Here is a 17,500-nt window from a genome sequence, read left to right as displayed (position 1 = left end):
AAGTTATTAATACACCTAGACACCAAAAACTATGAAGCGCATTATGTGGACCTCGTCATCAGCAACCTGGGACACCTAGACATCAATTTCAAGGTATTAATACACGTAGACACCAAAAACTACGGAGCGCACTATGTGGACCTCGTCATCGGCAACCTGGGACACCTAGACATCGAATTCAACGTACAATTACACCTGGACACCAAAAACTATGAAGCGCACTATCTGGATCTCGTCATCGGCAACCTGGGACACGTGAACATCAAATTCGAGGTATTATTACACCTAGACACCGAAAAATACGGAGCGCGATATCTGGACCTCGTCATCGGCAACCTGGGACACGTGGACACCGAAAACTACGGAGCGCACTATGTGGACCTTGTCATCGGCAACCTGGGATACCTAGACATCGAATTCAACGTACGATTACACCTGGACACCGAAAACTATGAAGCGCATTATCTGGATCCCGTCATCGGCAACCTGGGACTCGTGGACATCGAATTCAAGATATTAATACACGTAGACACCAAAAACTACGGAGCGCACTATGTGGACCTCGTCATCGGCAACCTGGGACACGTAGACATCGAATTCAACGTATTATTACACCTGGACACCGAAATCTATGAAGCGCATTATCTGGATCCCGTCATCGGCAACCTGAGACACGTGGACATCGAATTCAAGATATTAATACACGTAGACACCAAAAACTATGGAGCGCACTGTGTGGACCTCGTCATCGGCAACCTGGGACACGTGGACATCGAATTCAAGGTATTAATACACGTAGACACCGAAAACTACGGAGCGCACTATGTGGACCTCGTCATCGGCAACCTGGGACACGTAGACATCGCATTCAACATATTATTACACCTGGACACCGAAAACTACGAAGCGCACTGTGTGGACCTCGTCATCGGCAACCTGGGACACGTGGACATCGAATTCAACGTATTATTACACCTGGACACCGAAAACTATGAAGCGCACTGTGTGGACCTCGTCATCGGCAACCTGGGACACGTGGACATCGAATTCAAGGTATTAATACACGTAGACACCGAAAACTACGGAGCGCACTATGTGGACCTCGTCATCGGCAACCTGGGACACCTAGACATCGAATTCAACGTACGATTACACCTGGACACCGAAAACTACGAAGCGCACTGTGTGGACCTCGTCATCGGCAACCTGAGACACGTGGACATCGAATTCAAGATATTAATACACGTAGACACCAAAAACTACGGAGCGCACTGTGTGGACCTCGTCATCGGCAACCTGGGACACGTAGACATCGCATTCAACGTATTATTACACCTGGACACCAAAAACTATGAAGCGCATTATCTGGATCCCGTCATCGGCAACCTCGGACTCGTGGACATCGAATTCAAGATATTAATACACGTAGACACCAAAAACTACGGAGCGCACTATGTGGACCTCGTCATCGGCAACCTGGGACACGTAGACATCGAATTCAACGTATTATTACACCTGGACACCGAAATCTATGAAGCGCATTATCTGGATCCCGTCATCGGCAACCTGAGACACGTGGACATCGAATTCAAGATATTAATACACGTAGACACCAAAAACTATGGAGCGCACTGTGTGGACCTCGTCATCGGCAACCTGGGACACGTGGACATCGAATTCAACGTATTATTACACCTGGACACCGAAAACTACGAAGCGCACTGTGTGGACCTCGTCATCGGCAACCTGGGACACGTGGACATCGCATTCAACGTATTATTACACCTGGACACCGAAAACTACGAAGCGCACTATGTAGACCTTGTCATCGGCAACCTGGGACACCTAGACATCGAATTCAACGTACGATTACACCTGGACCCCGAAAACTATGAAGCGCACTATCTGGATCTCGTCATCGGCAACCTGGGACACGTAAACATCGAATTCGAAGTATTATTACACCTAGACACCGAAAACTACGGAGCGCGATATCTGGACCTCGTCATCAGCAACCTGGGACACCTAAACATAGAATTCAAGGTATAAATACACGTAGACACCTAAAACTACGGAACTCACTATCTAAATTTCATCATCGGCAACCTGGAACACCTAGACATCGCATTCAACGTATTATTACACCTGGACACCGAAAACTACGAAGCGCACTATGTAGACCTTGTCATCGGCAACCTGGGACACCTATACATCGAATTCAACGTACGATTACACCTGGACCCCGAAAACTATGAAGCGCACTATCTGGATCTCGTCATCGGCAACCTGGGACACGTAAACATCGAATTCGAAGTATTATTACACCTAGACACCGAAAACTACGGAGCGCGATATCTGGACCTCGTCATCAGCAACCTGGGACACCTAAACATAGAATTCAAGGTATAAATACACGTAGACACCTAAAACTACGGAACTCACTATCTAAATTTCATCATCGGCAACCTGGAACACCTAGACATCGCATTCAACGTATTATTACACCTGGACACCGAAAACTACGAAGCGCACTATGTAGACCTTGTCATCGGCAACCTGGGACACCTAGACATCGAATTCAACGTACGATTACACCTGGACACCAAAAACTATGAAGCGCACTATCTGGATCTCGTCATCGGCAACCTGGGACACGTGAACATCGAATTCGAAGTATTATTACACCTAGACACCGAAAACTACGGAGCGCGATATCTGGAACTCGTCATCAGCAACCTGGGACACCTAAACATCGAATTCAAGGTATAAATACACGTAGACACCGAAAACTACGGAACTCACTATCTAGACATCATCATCGGCAACCTGGAACACCTAGACATCGCATTCAACGTATTATTACACCTGGACACCAAAAACTACGAAGCGCACTATGTGGACCTCGTCATTGGCAACCTGGGACACCTAGACATCGAATTCAACGTACGATTACACCTGGACACCAAAAACTATGAAGCGCACTATCTGGACCTCGTCATCGGCAACCTGGGATACCTAGACATCGCATTCAAGCTTAATTCATAAGAATCGACTTAAAAATTCCCTAGCGGCATTTTCTGCCAAGCGTAGAGAATCTTCTTTTCCGTTAACTCAATATATATTATTTATATATATACCTAATTTACCTAAATAGAAATCTTCCTTCTGACCGATAAGTCTATCGACCTAATTTCGAAATACGCGCGCGATATCGAAACTAGCGATACCTGCGCCGCCAGCGTCGAAAAAGTGAAAGTAACGTTTCTGATTATGACGTCATCATATCAGACGTCGGCGTTAGTAGGAGAAGAAGTATCTTAAAAATAAATTTTCACATTTGGACTTTGCGTCGCAATATCTCCGCTCGTAGGGCACGTAGCGGAATATTATGAGAGAAACCCCCCCCTAATTGGACCCCAAGCTATCGATCAAACCTACTTAGAACTTGATCCGTTCACTCGTTATCGAGATCTCAACATCTCGGGTACTCGCAACCCGTCGCGTCGCGTAAAAGAGTCACGGTCGGTCTCGCTCCGCGTGTACTTGGCGCGAGACACTACCGTGTCTCTTGATAGAATTTCCGCGGCTATTTTTGCTCGCTGAACTTCCTACACGCGTATATTATACAGTCGAAGTTACGCCATAAACGTAATTGCCTAATTTTCTAAAATATCGAGCTAGAGCTCTTATGCGATTGCACGACATTCATTACTCCAAATTAGTGCGATTAATGGACGCGCTAATGTCATTGAAACAACAAGCTGTAACGCACGCGGTGTTTCAAAGGTCGGCGATGCGTAATTATTCTCGCGCGGGCGGAATATATCGTAAAATGTAAAGGCTCCAAAACGGCGCGTGTGTTCAAATCGGACTCCAATTTGATATTTAAATTTTATCGAATTCGACACATACCGGCGCCAAACTGCATCAATCGCGACACCACGCGCGGGTGTTCGTGCCTGCGCGTCAAAAGCTTATTGGCCCGCGCAAATTTCGGCGATCGTCGGGAGGGGGTTTAATGGCGGATTCGTTGGCGGAGTAAACCGTATACCTCCGCTTGAATCGGGGATTGGTATCTTGGATTTTTTTCTCACCTCGATCTACTTACTCCATGTCCCGTGTCCGCGCTTTAATTCGCAAGCAGCTGTGATGCATCCGTGCGTCATATCAAATGAATCTACATTCGCTGGTGCGTGTATATTATACACGCGGCCACGTCAAAAGTATACTCAAGTGTGAGGGAGATTTTAGCAAATTTTTCTCTCTCACACCCCTTCCCCCCTGCACACAGACAGAACTGATTTCATGAGGAACGACGTACGACGGTGAAAGCGGCAGGGTCGAAGAGAAACTGATGCTCGTACTTGTAACGCCGTTCTCGCACGCGAATCTTTTCACGAACGGCGACCCTTTCGTCGAACACACGCGCCCGTGTGTTTCCATTTTCTTGCGATTTCGCACTAAGCTCTCCCCTCCCCCCCTGCACCGTTTCTCCAGTAATAGGAATTTATTTCCAACTACGTGATAGCTCGCCCGGGGAATACGAAAATGAATGCCATGATCGTAAAATAACAAGCTGCGCCATGAACCGGGACGAACGTGCTCGTACATACGAAATTTCGGAATTTTTGCTCTCCTTCCCTCTCTCTTCCTTTCTCTCTTTCTCTCTCTCTCTCGCTCCCCTCTGCTTATACGAATTTACTTGTTATTTTTTCAAGTTCCATATCTTTCTAGCCGTGCGTGTCGATATATCTTCTTCTTTTTTTTAATGTTTTAACTGCCGGACGAGAGTCAATTACGAGATCGTCAGCCGGAACAAAATTCGCAAACTCATGGAGCGAAATTAATATTTCATCCCACGTCATCGCCATCATCCCCCGAGATTTTATGGGAGCCTCGATAAGCGCCGATTGTTATCGGCAGTCGCATGACGCACATTTAATTTTTAATGCAATTGGAAATGTCGAATTGAATAACTCTCATTTTCGCCCCTCCCCTTCTTTTGTCTCTCCGCGTCTCTCTTTTCACGTTTTCCCCTTTTTTCCTTTAATTTCTCTCTCTCTCTCTCTCTCTCTCTCTCTCTCTCTCTCTCTCTCTCTCTCTCTCTCTCTCTCTCTCTCTCTCTCTCTCTCTCTCTCTCTCTCTCTCTCTCTCTACGGTCACATTTTTTTTCATCGATCCTGCGACGAAAACGCGACGCCGCGCCGATACGTTAAGAGAACTTTGTAATTTCCAGCGCGAATCGTAGAACGACCATTTCGACGGGACAGACCTTTTCCCAATTGCGCTCGGTGATGCAATTAAAGTCGAGCCGCGGGAAACGAGATCTATCGGTCCTTTCCGATATAATTGTTTCCATGATGCGACCGGAGCATCAATTTTTCCCGCTCCGGTTACGTCACGAGAAATAGTATACTTTACGCGACCGGATCCGTCGTCGCGAATCTTTTCGAGATAACGATATCAAAAAGAAGCAAATTATTATATTGCTCAATCTTCTAATTCGAATGATTAATGTTTAAACGATAGCTAAAGGTTCTCTTTCGTAGCTCGGATCGCTTCTCCTTACCTATTTCTTTTTCCTTCAGTCGCGTTTTTCAATCGTCGCGACTTTTTCATCAAACGCGAGAGAGAGTCAAGGCTTTTCGCGCAGCGTTTTTAATCACCGGCTCGTTTAAGGGAGGCTGGGTCGTATCTTCTCGCACGCGAGCCCGAGTATCTTTCGAATCACTCGCCCGATGCGCCCGAGGCGCGTAGAGGATGAAATGGATATTGGGTGCAAGGGTGAAGAGAGAGGGAGGGAGGGAGGGAGGGAGGAGCTTTTCCAGCTTTCCCTCTCGGGCTGTCGGTTTCCGTTTTTCCCTCCCGGAGATCTCCGTATGCCCCGAACAGGGAGGGCGATGTATCTCCGCGGAGAAGCATCCGAGCGTATTTTAGAAGCTACTTGCGCGAACGGACGGTCGAAGAACAAGGAGGAAGGAGAGTTCATGTTTATCAATTTCAGAGCTATATCCCAAGACGCCCGGATAGAATCGATAAAACCGCGATAAAACCTGATAAAACCTGGGGGATAAAACTGATACATGTAGACATTGTTGTAACTCGATAAAACTGCCAGATATAGAGGTTGGTGGCCGAGGACAGTTTTTAAATAGACAGTAAACGAAATCGGAAGAGGAACTGCCTGCGCCGCGCGGATACTCTGGGAGAAATTTTGACCGGTTTTTTTTTTGTAGTTAAGCAACCTAACATTTTGGTTAGTGCCCCTTAAGTGAAAATTATCTTTGCGTAACTGAATATCGACGGAACTAATTGAGAGAATTGACTAGTACACAACTTGAAAATCTTTGAAATAGATAAAATAACTAATTACGATTTTTAGTTACGCAGGGTTTATTAGGATTACAAGTCTAAATAATTTGATTAATCGTGGGCCCCAAAGTGGGTTGCTTAACCGTCTTTTTTCTCAAAGTATTAGGAGAGAGTTGCCGAAATTTATTAAGCAACATTTAGTAACAAAAATATGAAATAAATGCAAAATGAGAAATATAGACAAAAATTCAACAGGTTACATCCTGTTTTTTGTGCGTGCCAACAACATTTTAAAAATTCAGGTACAACTGATATTAATTTTTTTGATTATTTATACAGCCGATAATCATGCAATCATGCAATTTTATTACAACTTTTTCCATTGTTCATAAAAGGAGATTTATTGTAGAATATTTTACATTCTTCGCGTATACATATACATATTTGCAACGTGCAATTATTATAAAGATTAAATCGACATTCGTATCCTTCTCTCGTTGCAGGAATTAAACAGTCGACACTTAGATCCCGTGGAGGTGTTTCGCGGGATACCGTACGCCGCGCCTCCGGTGGGAGATTTAAGGTTTCGACCCCCCATCTCGCCGATACCTTGGAACGGCGTCAAGCTGGCGGAGACTTTCGGCGCGGTGTGCCCGCAGAATTATCCGGACCTCGCCAATAGCACCGCCGCTCTCTTGCAGATGCCGCAAGGCAGGTATCAGCAGCTCAAGAAGATGGTCGTCTTTCTGGCGAACCAGAGCGAGGACTGCCTCTTCCTCAATCTGTACATACCCGGAAGCGGTAAGAAACGGCATATCTCGAATTTATTTATATAATAATATTCAATCGTGTGTGTTAACTGTCGAACGGAGCGTTGTTGAAATTATTTTGGACAAGTGACTCTTCATCGCGCGTGCTATCCACTTTCTCGTAATACTTCCGTTCCTTAGGAATTAAATTACGTGGTGTATCTCGAAAAAGTAGATTTCTTTTTCACGAAAGGAGGGCAAGGTCGCGCGATAAATAACGTCCCATGCAGAATTACGTTTCTATTGTCGCCTAAAGTACCTCGGCAGTAATGTAAAGTTCCTCAGTTCTGACAGAGTAAAAGGGATAATAAGTTTTAATGAAGGTCCTTTATTCTTCGGGAAGGTATAGTAAAGCTACTCCACATTGAGTTAATGGAAGTTCAACTCAATGTATCTTTTGTATCTTTATTATTATTTACTCAAGACGCGTATATTATTATATAGGATTGCAACTCGATTATCAATTCTCGATCGATCTTCATTTCAAAAGGAACGTATACACACGTATAATATACGTATATCTTCGCTTCGCATTTCCAATAAATTCTTAAAACGTTCTGTTGTAAGAGATTAATAACATTTAAGCGATTGAAAGCACTCGTGCGTTGTGAGCGCGAGACCGCGGGAGGAGAAAGAGCTGAAATTGATTTCACGCTTAAAATTATGTATCGGCGGCAACGTCCACAGAAGAACGCAATCGACCGCGGTTAATTTTATACGACTAAAAAAAAAAACAATATTTTATGCGGCGGAAAATAACACGTTACATCGAGGGGCCGTTGTAAAGTTTCAGGGTGGTTGGCGGTCATAATTCGGCGCTCCTGAAATTCTCGCAACTATATTATCTATCGGAGCCGACAATTTATGCGTCCGTATAGTATTACAAGGCGCAAGTTGCTTCCTAAAGTAATTAGTCCTAAAGTAATTAGTACCTTTATACCGGGGTAGTATCAACCTGGGAGCAGCCGCCGCATGCGCTACGTCGCACGTTGGCTCGGCGCGCGCGATGAAAGATAGAGGTGAATTTGCAACGTAAAGCGGGGTCGGTCTGCGCCGTAACCTCGGTAGGAAGCTAAAAAGGAGCGCGGGAAGAAGGATTGAAAATTGCGCGAGCTACGCCGAGTAACACGAGGGAGACACGGATAAGCAGGGCACGGTGCAGAGGAAGCCACTGTAAGAAAAGGATGACTCTCAGTTGAACCCAAGAGAATTTCCGCTTTAAAGAACTCCAATTTTCGTGGCAAACCGACGAGAGCGGTGTATATCGTCGCCCTGATGCTTTCGCAGGTCCGATTTCAGGCCCGCGGATTTCGCGCGGCGATGATTAGAGGCGCGATTAACGATCGCCGCGAGCGGCTGCTCTATATATGCAATCGCGGCCGATAAGACGGTGTACGGCTGTCGATCGGCATTCGGTAATCGACAAAGACGGCGCTTCGTAACGTTGCGAAACGAGTATTCCCGCCCGGATTGAGCGATACTAATTGAGCTAGTTTTACGGAGTTAACGCGCGGATAATCAAAGTAAGATCGCGGCGCGCGATTGAATTAGTAACTACGATGATTGCGAACTCAACGTAACTTGGCAGCGCGCGGGCGCGCGCGCGAAGCCGCCTCTCTCGCGGTGGTGGTTTATTAGGACGATGTCTCCCTAGACAGTTAATCCGATGTAGTATAAATCGTGTAACAGACAGACGTTAATTAGTTGCGACGCGGCGGACGGATAAACGCGCGCGCTCCTGGTTCATTAGTTACTAAGACGATTATCAATTAAACGGGGACTTTTAATCTCGAAACCCAGGCTCTGACGGAGACGTCGTGTACATTGAGGACCTCCGTCTCAGGAGGTGAGGAGATTCGTTAAACCCGAAGTACTTACAAATACGAAAACTCGAGGATTCGAGAGGCGCGCGCAGAGATCTATAAAAAGGCCGTCGTGTAATTCTGAAGCCTTTTATTAAGGTAGTCCTTTATTAATTATTTACTAATTAAAAAAATATCACAATAGTAATGCGGTTGGACTCAATTTAGATTATAGGTCTAAAAAAATAATTAAATACGATTAAATCGTGCGTGTAAAATCATATTTTATATTATTATAATTATTGGGATGTTGCAATATGTTCGTTTTCAATTACCTCATGACAGACTGTTACTTGACTAGGTGCTGCGAAAGGACTACCTTAAGACAAGCTTTTGCGCTTTAATTTACCTCCGCGGTGCCGGCTTTACGCGACGCTCTCGACGTAAAATTTTACGTCCGCCGTAAAAGGCGAGCGTTTGAAAAAAAGTATATAGGTGTCCGTTTTATCGGAGCGATTTTCAAACCGTACCGCATCGGTTTACGACGATCCGCGTGTAACGCGCGCGGCGCGGGCGAACCCGCGCGGGATGCGTCCCGAACAAATCCCGCGCGATCGCGTAAACCGCCCCCGCCGATCGTGAGAGACGCGCTTATTTTACGCGCGCGAGAAGTCGCCGCCGCGCAACTTCGCTACACGTAAATAAATTCGCGGAGACGGCGCGGGCGATCGATCGGCGCGCGAAGTTGCTCAAAGAGAGAAGCCACATCCTTCGCTCTTCCTCATCTTCGCCCTCCTTTCAGTAAATGAACAGCTTTGACGCGCGCCACGGCGGTTTTTCCGCCGGAGTCGTTCTACGTGCGACGAATCGCGATATACCGTGAATGCGCCTTTCCGACGATCTCGAGAGACTGTTAAAACGTGACGATTACCCGCGCGCAGAGAGCGAGCAGTCGGATCCTTAGCGCGGATCACGCGATGCAATTAGTCGTCTTAATATGGGCAGATGGCAAACGGCGAAAACGACTGTTTGGCTGGCGGGGACGATTTCATTTTACGTTTGTCGGGCGAACAGAGTGGAAACACATTCAGCGAGACTCGGGAGTAAATTTAATCGGAGTGAAACGATATCGCGTAACGAAGTTACAGGCGCGTAACGCGTGTGCAAAGAAACGAGACTCTTAAAGAGATGAGAGCTCGCGAGGCGCAATCCTCCGCTTTACATTTTGCGGCTCGCTCGCGACGGGGAGGAGGAGGGTGGGATAAAGCCGGTAAGCATAATGCTGCGTGAGCGATAATGTCGCGCGGTATTACGGGAAAGCTGGATCTGGTCAATGGAAGGTTTACGCACGGATGAAAGAGGAGTTTATTCGCGGAAGAAAATGGAAGAGCGACCGCGCGGACGGACACAACTCCAACCGGCTTGCCTGCATGCTCTGCTTTCAGGATCTCGAGGACTGGAGGCGCCGTACGCGGTGATGGTGTACGTACACGGCGAAAGTTTCGAATGGGGATCGGGTAACTTGTACGATGGATCAGTTTTGGCGAGCGCCGGCCACGTCATAGTGATCACGCTCAACTATCGTCTCGGCATCTTAGGTACGTGCCAGCCTTTAATCAACCCCGTCCCCGCGGCGTATATCCCCGAAAGCATTTTCATTAAGCGAACCTCCTGCGACGCAACATTCCACGGTCGCGGATAAAGCAATTCCAAATGGCATCCACCTTTCCGCCAAGATACTTCAATTTATAGTCTGTTAATCTCCGATATCTTTATTTATTAATTAATTTGTTTATTTAGAATTTTCTTCATTTATGAATGTGCGCTAACTTCGTAGAAGGTACCTTTGTTTACTGAATAATATTTAAATAGACAGTTAATAAGTTTTAAATTAATTTTCTTATCATTAATATTGATGGAAAAAGTTGCAGTGTGTATCTGGAAAACGGAAAAGTCGCGTCTATTACTCGCACTTCCTCGAAAGTATAAGTTCGTATCATTAACTGCCTAGCTATACTCCCCCGAAATAGAGAGACAGCTTCGTAGAAACCATTTACATTCTTAAGTCAATATTGGCACTTCGAAGACTCACAAAATGTATCTCCGTCGTAGCGCGGCTGGGAATACGCGAAAGTCTGAAAATGTCAGTTCTATCTATTTACTTGTCAAACTGCCTTGGTTTATGACTTAATATAGCGTAACGAATATTTGCACGCTTTCGTTTAATTATCGCTATATATAGTCGGGGAAACGTTAAATCGAATCTTCACGCGTATCGCCCTTTTATTTCTCCGTAATAAACTTTTCTTTTATGAAATTCTCCAGTCGTAATCCTCAGAAATCTTCGTCACTTAAATCGAGAATCCGCTTTCACGGCGAAACTTGCGAAATTTTGATCGAACAAACGCTACCGCATCGCAAATGTTGCGTGAGAACGAGGGGAGTAAAGCAAAAAAAAGGAGGAAATGCAATAAAGGAAGGATATCGATGATGCGATCCACGTGAACGGTTGAATCGCGAACGGTTTGGCGTTCTTCCAGGATTCTTGAGGACTCGTCCGTTCGCCGACCGAACGACCGGATCCGGCGGGAATCTTGCTTTAAAGGACATCGCGATGGGGCTGCGCTGGGTGCGCGAGAACATCGGCGCCTTCGGCGGCGATCCGACGCGGGTGACACTGATGGGCCACGACACCGGAGCGGCGCTGGTGAATCTGCTGCTGCTCGCGCCTTACAGCAAAGGTATAGGAGAGGAGAATCCCGAAACGCAATTAGCAATTAATCCCTCGGACTTTTGTCCGAACGCTCGCGTGCACCGCGCACGTACGAGACGTTGAATTCCGCGGGATCCGGTTTTAACGGTACGCTCTTACGATTTAAGTGCCTCCCGCGGTAATTAGAGCAGGTATAGTAGGAGAGACGTGGGAGACACAGCGCGGGAGAAAATACGTTTGCGAACGCGCGATTTGCGTACCTATACCTACTCTCTAAAAGTCGGAAAATGAAGTATCACTTAAAACGAGTGAATTTTAAGGGTTAGCTATATAATTTAGCAACAGTAGCGAAACCTTTTGCTCTCGCTGCAAAAAAAAATGTTAGCTGTCTCTATTTTACAACTAAATTTGTTATAGAAAAATATTTTTGTTCCGCCAATAATAAGTGATTAACCAGAAAAACTCTTTTTTTAATCGACAACATTTGGCAATGTCGTGACAATTCGACCATTTTGGTTTTGGTCGGATTAATCGTCACGTTTTCAACCATGGGTTTTGGTCTTTTAATTTGTCATAGTATTATAGCCAATCTTTTTTCCGTGTTTACTCAAATTAGAATGACAACCCTCTCGTTTGGAGTGACTATCGTAATCACTCTAATACATTATCGAAATCACTCTATGAGATTTAGAGAGTAGACGACATTCGAATAAGGGCACTCACGTCTCACATCTTTCGCGTCTCACTCAATTTCGACTCAATCGACGCGTATGACGCGTATATATATACTTTGCGAAGGCACATCGCGCTTGTTCCTTTCAGCGCGGCGTCAAATCCCCATTGACAGCTTAATGCCGTCATCGCGCGCCGTCAGGCTTAACAGTTCATCGGTCAATCTCGCCACCGACGTACTGTTGCGATAGAAAATAAATCAATTCGATCGCGGGGCGCGGTACGAACGCCCGGTGTGTTGAGGGCCGGTGGAAATATTTGCTTGTCGAGTAAACTTGATCCAATATTTACGTAACGCCGCTAACGTATTAATAACGTTGTTTACGACAAGGGAAACACAATGAAAAATGATACCGCGATACCGCCGTTTCACTCCCGGCGGAAAATGCATGCGTGAAATTCGACGTAACCGAGCGAGGAGAGGGTTGCGCGGATCGGAGGTACGATCGATTCCGCGTATCGGCGAAAATGATCTCGCCGAAAACCTCTATTAGGTAAGTACCCGGGCGGGCAGGTTAGAAGCGAGGAGGAGACGAGGAGACGCTATTCGCAGGACCTTCGGTAGATTAATCGTCCGGGGATTAGTCGGCGAGGGTCTCGTGGGGGAGACAACCGAAGGGTTGGTCCGTCCTCTCAAAAAAACATCACCGCGCGGACCGGGGTGACAAATTGCGGAACTCCATTTTATTCGATGAGGGGGGTAGAAAGCGAGACGGGGAGGACTTTTCCTTTTTTTCTCTCCATCTTCTCCCCCCTTTTTTTATCGTCGCCGCCGGACAACACCGGCCGAAATTGAACGATCCTCCCGGCTTTTGTTCTTCAGGTGCTATATAGGTGGCGCGGGATCCCGCGCGCGGTATATGGCTACTCGGACGGCGCGAGGAAATTGCGCAATAATAAAAATGCATGGTCCTCGGGACGCGCGTCGGAGGACGCGCGCGGAAACAAAAGCGGTGACGCTAAAAGGATCGTAAATACATCGGCGCGCGATAAATCCACGCGAACGCGATTGCGGCGCGTGATATAGTTGGACGCTAATTCCGCGCCAATCAGGCAAATTATGACTAACCCCCGTTCTGCCTACCCATACGCCTCGCGTATATAATAGACGGTCCAGATTCGTTCGATTTGGCACGCTTAAATTATCGTGCGCCCCCAGCCGCAATAGTTTATCTTCGAAAAATAGATATTTTTGCACAAAATTATCCATTGCGATTTAAATCTTGACATTTTTATTTGCAAAATTGAACCCTTTACTTACAATTAGATGGAATTAAATCCTGAATGTATATTAATGAAAAATTAATCTCGGCGTAGGACACGGCCGTGAAAGGCAACATTGTCGCCTTGGCGGCAACCCATATCTCTCGGTCCTCGGTCCTCGAAATCGTCATCGTCGATAGGAAAAGCCGAAAATGTAAATACTTAGCCACTCAGACAGGCGGAACGTGCAGAAGAAACACGAAGGATAAGCGGCATTGGGATGGGGATAAAGAAGGTTTCTCTCGCTGTGGCGGTCGGCCGGAACCGCTCTCCCGTCTGGCCATTTCCCGGACCTCCGGTTGTGCCGGAAACAGCGCGCAAACAGTTTACATCTCGAGAAGGGAGCATCGCTCTTGCTTGTGCATTCCTTCCGCGCGCGTCGCGTCCTTCCTCTCGAGACTCGACTGTGGTCTTAGAGCGAGCGAGTGAGAGAGAGAGAGAGAGAAAGAGAGAGAGAGAGAGAGAGAGAGAGAGAGAGAGAGAGACGGAAAAACCCTCAGGGAAAAACCGCGCTTTTCTTGGGCATCCCGGACGCAGAGGTCAGTCGGGTTTTTTCGGCACCTTACCGCACTTTCCGCTCCTTCGATTTCGACGTCTCGGCCACCGCCGGTGGTTTCCGCGAACCAGGTGCGGTTCCGTACTTCTTACCGCCGTTGGTCAGAGATTGCAGAAGCGGAAGGCACACACAGGATGCTCTTCTCTCGGAGGAGAAAATGCGCGCGCGGCGGTCAACGAGCGAAACGGCAATGAAGATGCATGCATCGATCTTCAATCCGGCGCGCGAGCGAAAAGTCTTAATTTTTTTTCTCTCGTGTAATTTTCTTCTCACGCCGTTGCGAGTATTCTGGAAATATTTTTCGAGATTCTTCTCGGAGACCGCGCGAGGGGCTCTGAGATGTGACTGCCAAAGAATTAAAGATTAACTCTCTTACTTTACTCGCGACAAACGACATTGGCTTCTCCGGCAGACGAATGCAGACGTCTGCAGTTTCGCTTAAATATTGTAGTTCGGGCGGTCGGTTGGTCGGGTCTGCAGGGACGTATGGCTATGCAAAGTTAACGGACGACTGAGTGGAATGAATGGGCAAGTGTCGATGAGAGTTTTGCCGCTTGACCGCGCGGCGGGCGCTGCGAAAATATTAATAGATCCCCTTTTGCCGTGACACGCGGTCGCGAGGAAACTCGCGAGAGTTGCGATAAACGCGTTGTCTCGCGATAACCGACGCCGGTTAAAGCCGTGACAAACGCCGTAACAAGGATTCCGGATTAAGTTGCACCGAAACTGGTGTAAAAATTGATTGGGGGGGTGGGGAGGGGGAGGGAGTGTTACCTACGTTGATTTCCAACAATTTTTCGCGGTACCCACACCGGCGTGCAATCCGCTTTTTGCCGGCGCATTTTGTTGTACTCGATACGATTACGCGGAGAACGGCTAATGGCTTTGCCCGACGTTGCGTAAAAAGTTGCAAAACGATCGGTTTGGGTTTCAACGTCGATAACTAGCCCCACGTCGAAGGGTACGATTGCTTTTCCCGCTCCCGCCGTTAGCTGCTGTCTGCCTTCGGCGGATTTCGATGTCCGATGATAAATGAAGACCGCGCGCGCTCTCTACCTCCGACCGGCTCGGCCACCACCGCGAGCCGAAGACATAAACGTTTCGTATTACATCGATCTCTCGTGTAATTCAGAAAGCCACTTCTTCTGGCCGTCTCAGGGGTGTTTGGGGCGCGGTTTTCCCATGCCTCCCTTTCCCAATCCCGAAGAAGACCGTCGACGTTACGTATCATCACTCGGGCAAGAGACAAGAGAAATAAGCTTCTCGTGTGGCGCGGGGAGACAGTCTCGATTTATCGTTTCCTCCCGTTGTAATTTTTTATGAGCGAAGACCTCGAGCGTGTGTAGCACGTCTTGAAATGTCTTCTCTCTCTCTCTCTCTCTCTCTCTCTCTCTCTCTCTCTCTCTCTCTCTCTCTCGCGCGCGCGCGCGCGCGCACCTGCATATGTGTGTGTTTGCGTGTATGGATTCTTCAATCCTTGGACCAAGGCAACACCATTTCTTCTGAGAGAAAGAGAGAGAGAGAGAGAGAGAGAGAGAGAGAGAGAGAGAGAGAGAGAGAGAGAGAGAGAGCTACTGCTTCTCTCTACTTCCCCATCTGTTTCTCCAGCAGTTTCACAGCTCTTACGGATCAGAGATACGAGCGATTGGCTTCGTGAGTAATCAAGGGGGCAACCGAGTGTGATTCCTGGCAATTGTCTGATTTGCTGTATATCCCGAGACATAAACGCTCGCCACGGTTATATCATGATAACTCGAGCGTCTTCGACGTTTCGGATTATATGTTTGTGCGAGCGCGCGCGCGAGAGAGAGAGAGAGAGAGCAAGAGAGAAATGGGATTTTCCGAAAATATATTTTTGCATGAATTAACGAATTGGTCGATCAAGCTCGGTAGATCAACACAGAGATCAATATATGAAGTAAAAATAAATAATCTAATGAGTTATTATAATTTTCTAAATCTTCACGCAAAATAATCTTAGTTTTTTACTTTAAATTTATTAAATGTATGTACATCGGTGTCTCTCTCAATAATTAGATATGAAATTTGTTATTAAAATTTATTGTGATTAGAAATGTAGCGGGCTCTCTCGTGTCCCGAGAAAAGGGTATACGGCGAGAAAAGCCAAGCGCCATGGCCGCCATGCAATACCACGCATAACAATAAGTCATAAAAATAGCTTCCACACATACACAAACAGTGTTTCTACCTTCGCGTCTTCCGTTTCGCGCGGCGCACCCCCTTCGTTCTGTTTTGCAGTTCGTTACCGACAAAAATAACCGGCGAGAGAAACGTCCCGGTGACGTTACAAAAAAAAAGAACGGGGAGTAAAAGAGAGAAAGAGAGAGACCGCATTCCCGGATTTTCGAGATCCGCGTCGTTATTGGTCCACGTACAATTCCGCCGGATGCGGAATTGATTTCGGCGTGTTACTCTATCATCTCCACGATCGCCAAAATTGTTTTTTGATAGGCCGCTAACGCACGAAATTTCGATACAAAGCTATTAAATTTATTTTCAAACTATTGAATTATTAACCGACACAATATCTACCGTCATTTTACTCTGAACTTTGCAGGTACGTCATCAACGTGCATCCAGCGGTAAATTGTTAAGTCTAAACTTGATTTATTCTCCGCATATTTTTAGAATTATCGTTTTCCTCAGTAGTGAATACAGTATTTTAATAGAATTAATAGACGTTATAGAATTTAATTAAGAGCAGAATTAAGTGTGTCGCGCAATCCGCTCGTGAGCATGCCGGCGCAGTTTTCGCTCTTACGTGTTCAAACTTAATTCAATCAGTATATAGCTGCTCCCGGAGGTCCGTACGTGTTCATAGAATTTTCACGAGACGCACGAAGTAATTTACATGCGGAATGTCGCGGCTGAACCGTCACGAGAAGTGAAGAGGATCGTGAGAATATGCCCGCCGATATGGAAGTCGCGCGGTCGCGAAAGTAAGTAGACGGACATTCCGTTTCGTCGAGAAGAAAATAAATTTGAGCCGCCGTATATTTTGCGTCTGCTTCCTTTCAAAGCATAATTTGCGTGCCATTTAAATAGGATTTTTCCTGAATTGGATGAAAATTCACGCGTCTCTTCCGCGGAAAACGGACGCGACGGAACGGACAATATTTTCCTTGTCTTCCTTTTACGTGAAAGAATATTAAGCGCTTTTATCTCTTCTCTAAAGAGAATAATGTTTTTACGACAATGGAATATTATGACATTTAATAAATTAACGTCTGCGGATGAACATCATCCGCGATAACGCGTTTCCCTCTGTAAAAGGCATCGACATCGTCGATGC

At 46.5% G+C, this 17,500-nt stretch overlaps 1 protein-coding gene across 4 annotated transcripts in view; it reads left to right on the top strand.

Moving 5' to 3' along the window:
- Nlg-5 (neuroligin 5) overlaps nt 1–17,500 on the top strand; it is a 214,539-nt gene that overhangs the window by 183,638 nt on the left and 13,401 nt on the right. For all 4 annotated transcript variants that reach the window (XM_077408313.1, XM_077408305.1, XM_077408322.1 and 1 more), the window contains 3 exons: nt 6,816–7,113; nt 10,369–10,521; nt 11,464–11,664. In XM_077408313.1, coding sequence (XP_077264439.1) covers nt 6,816–7,113; nt 10,369–10,521; nt 11,464–11,664 — 652 coding nt within the window. The remainder of the gene's footprint in view (nt 1–6,815; nt 7,114–10,368; nt 10,522–11,463; nt 11,665–17,500) is intronic.

This window comes from Temnothorax americanus, unplaced genomic scaffold (assembly GCF_048541705.1).
Source record: "Temnothorax americanus isolate GAGA-0224 unplaced genomic scaffold, ASM4854170v1 Scaffold10, whole genome shotgun sequence".
Taxonomy (NCBI): Eukaryota; Metazoa; Arthropoda; class Insecta; order Hymenoptera; family Formicidae; genus Temnothorax; species Temnothorax americanus.
This window is presented reverse-complemented; position numbering and strand designations above follow the sequence as displayed.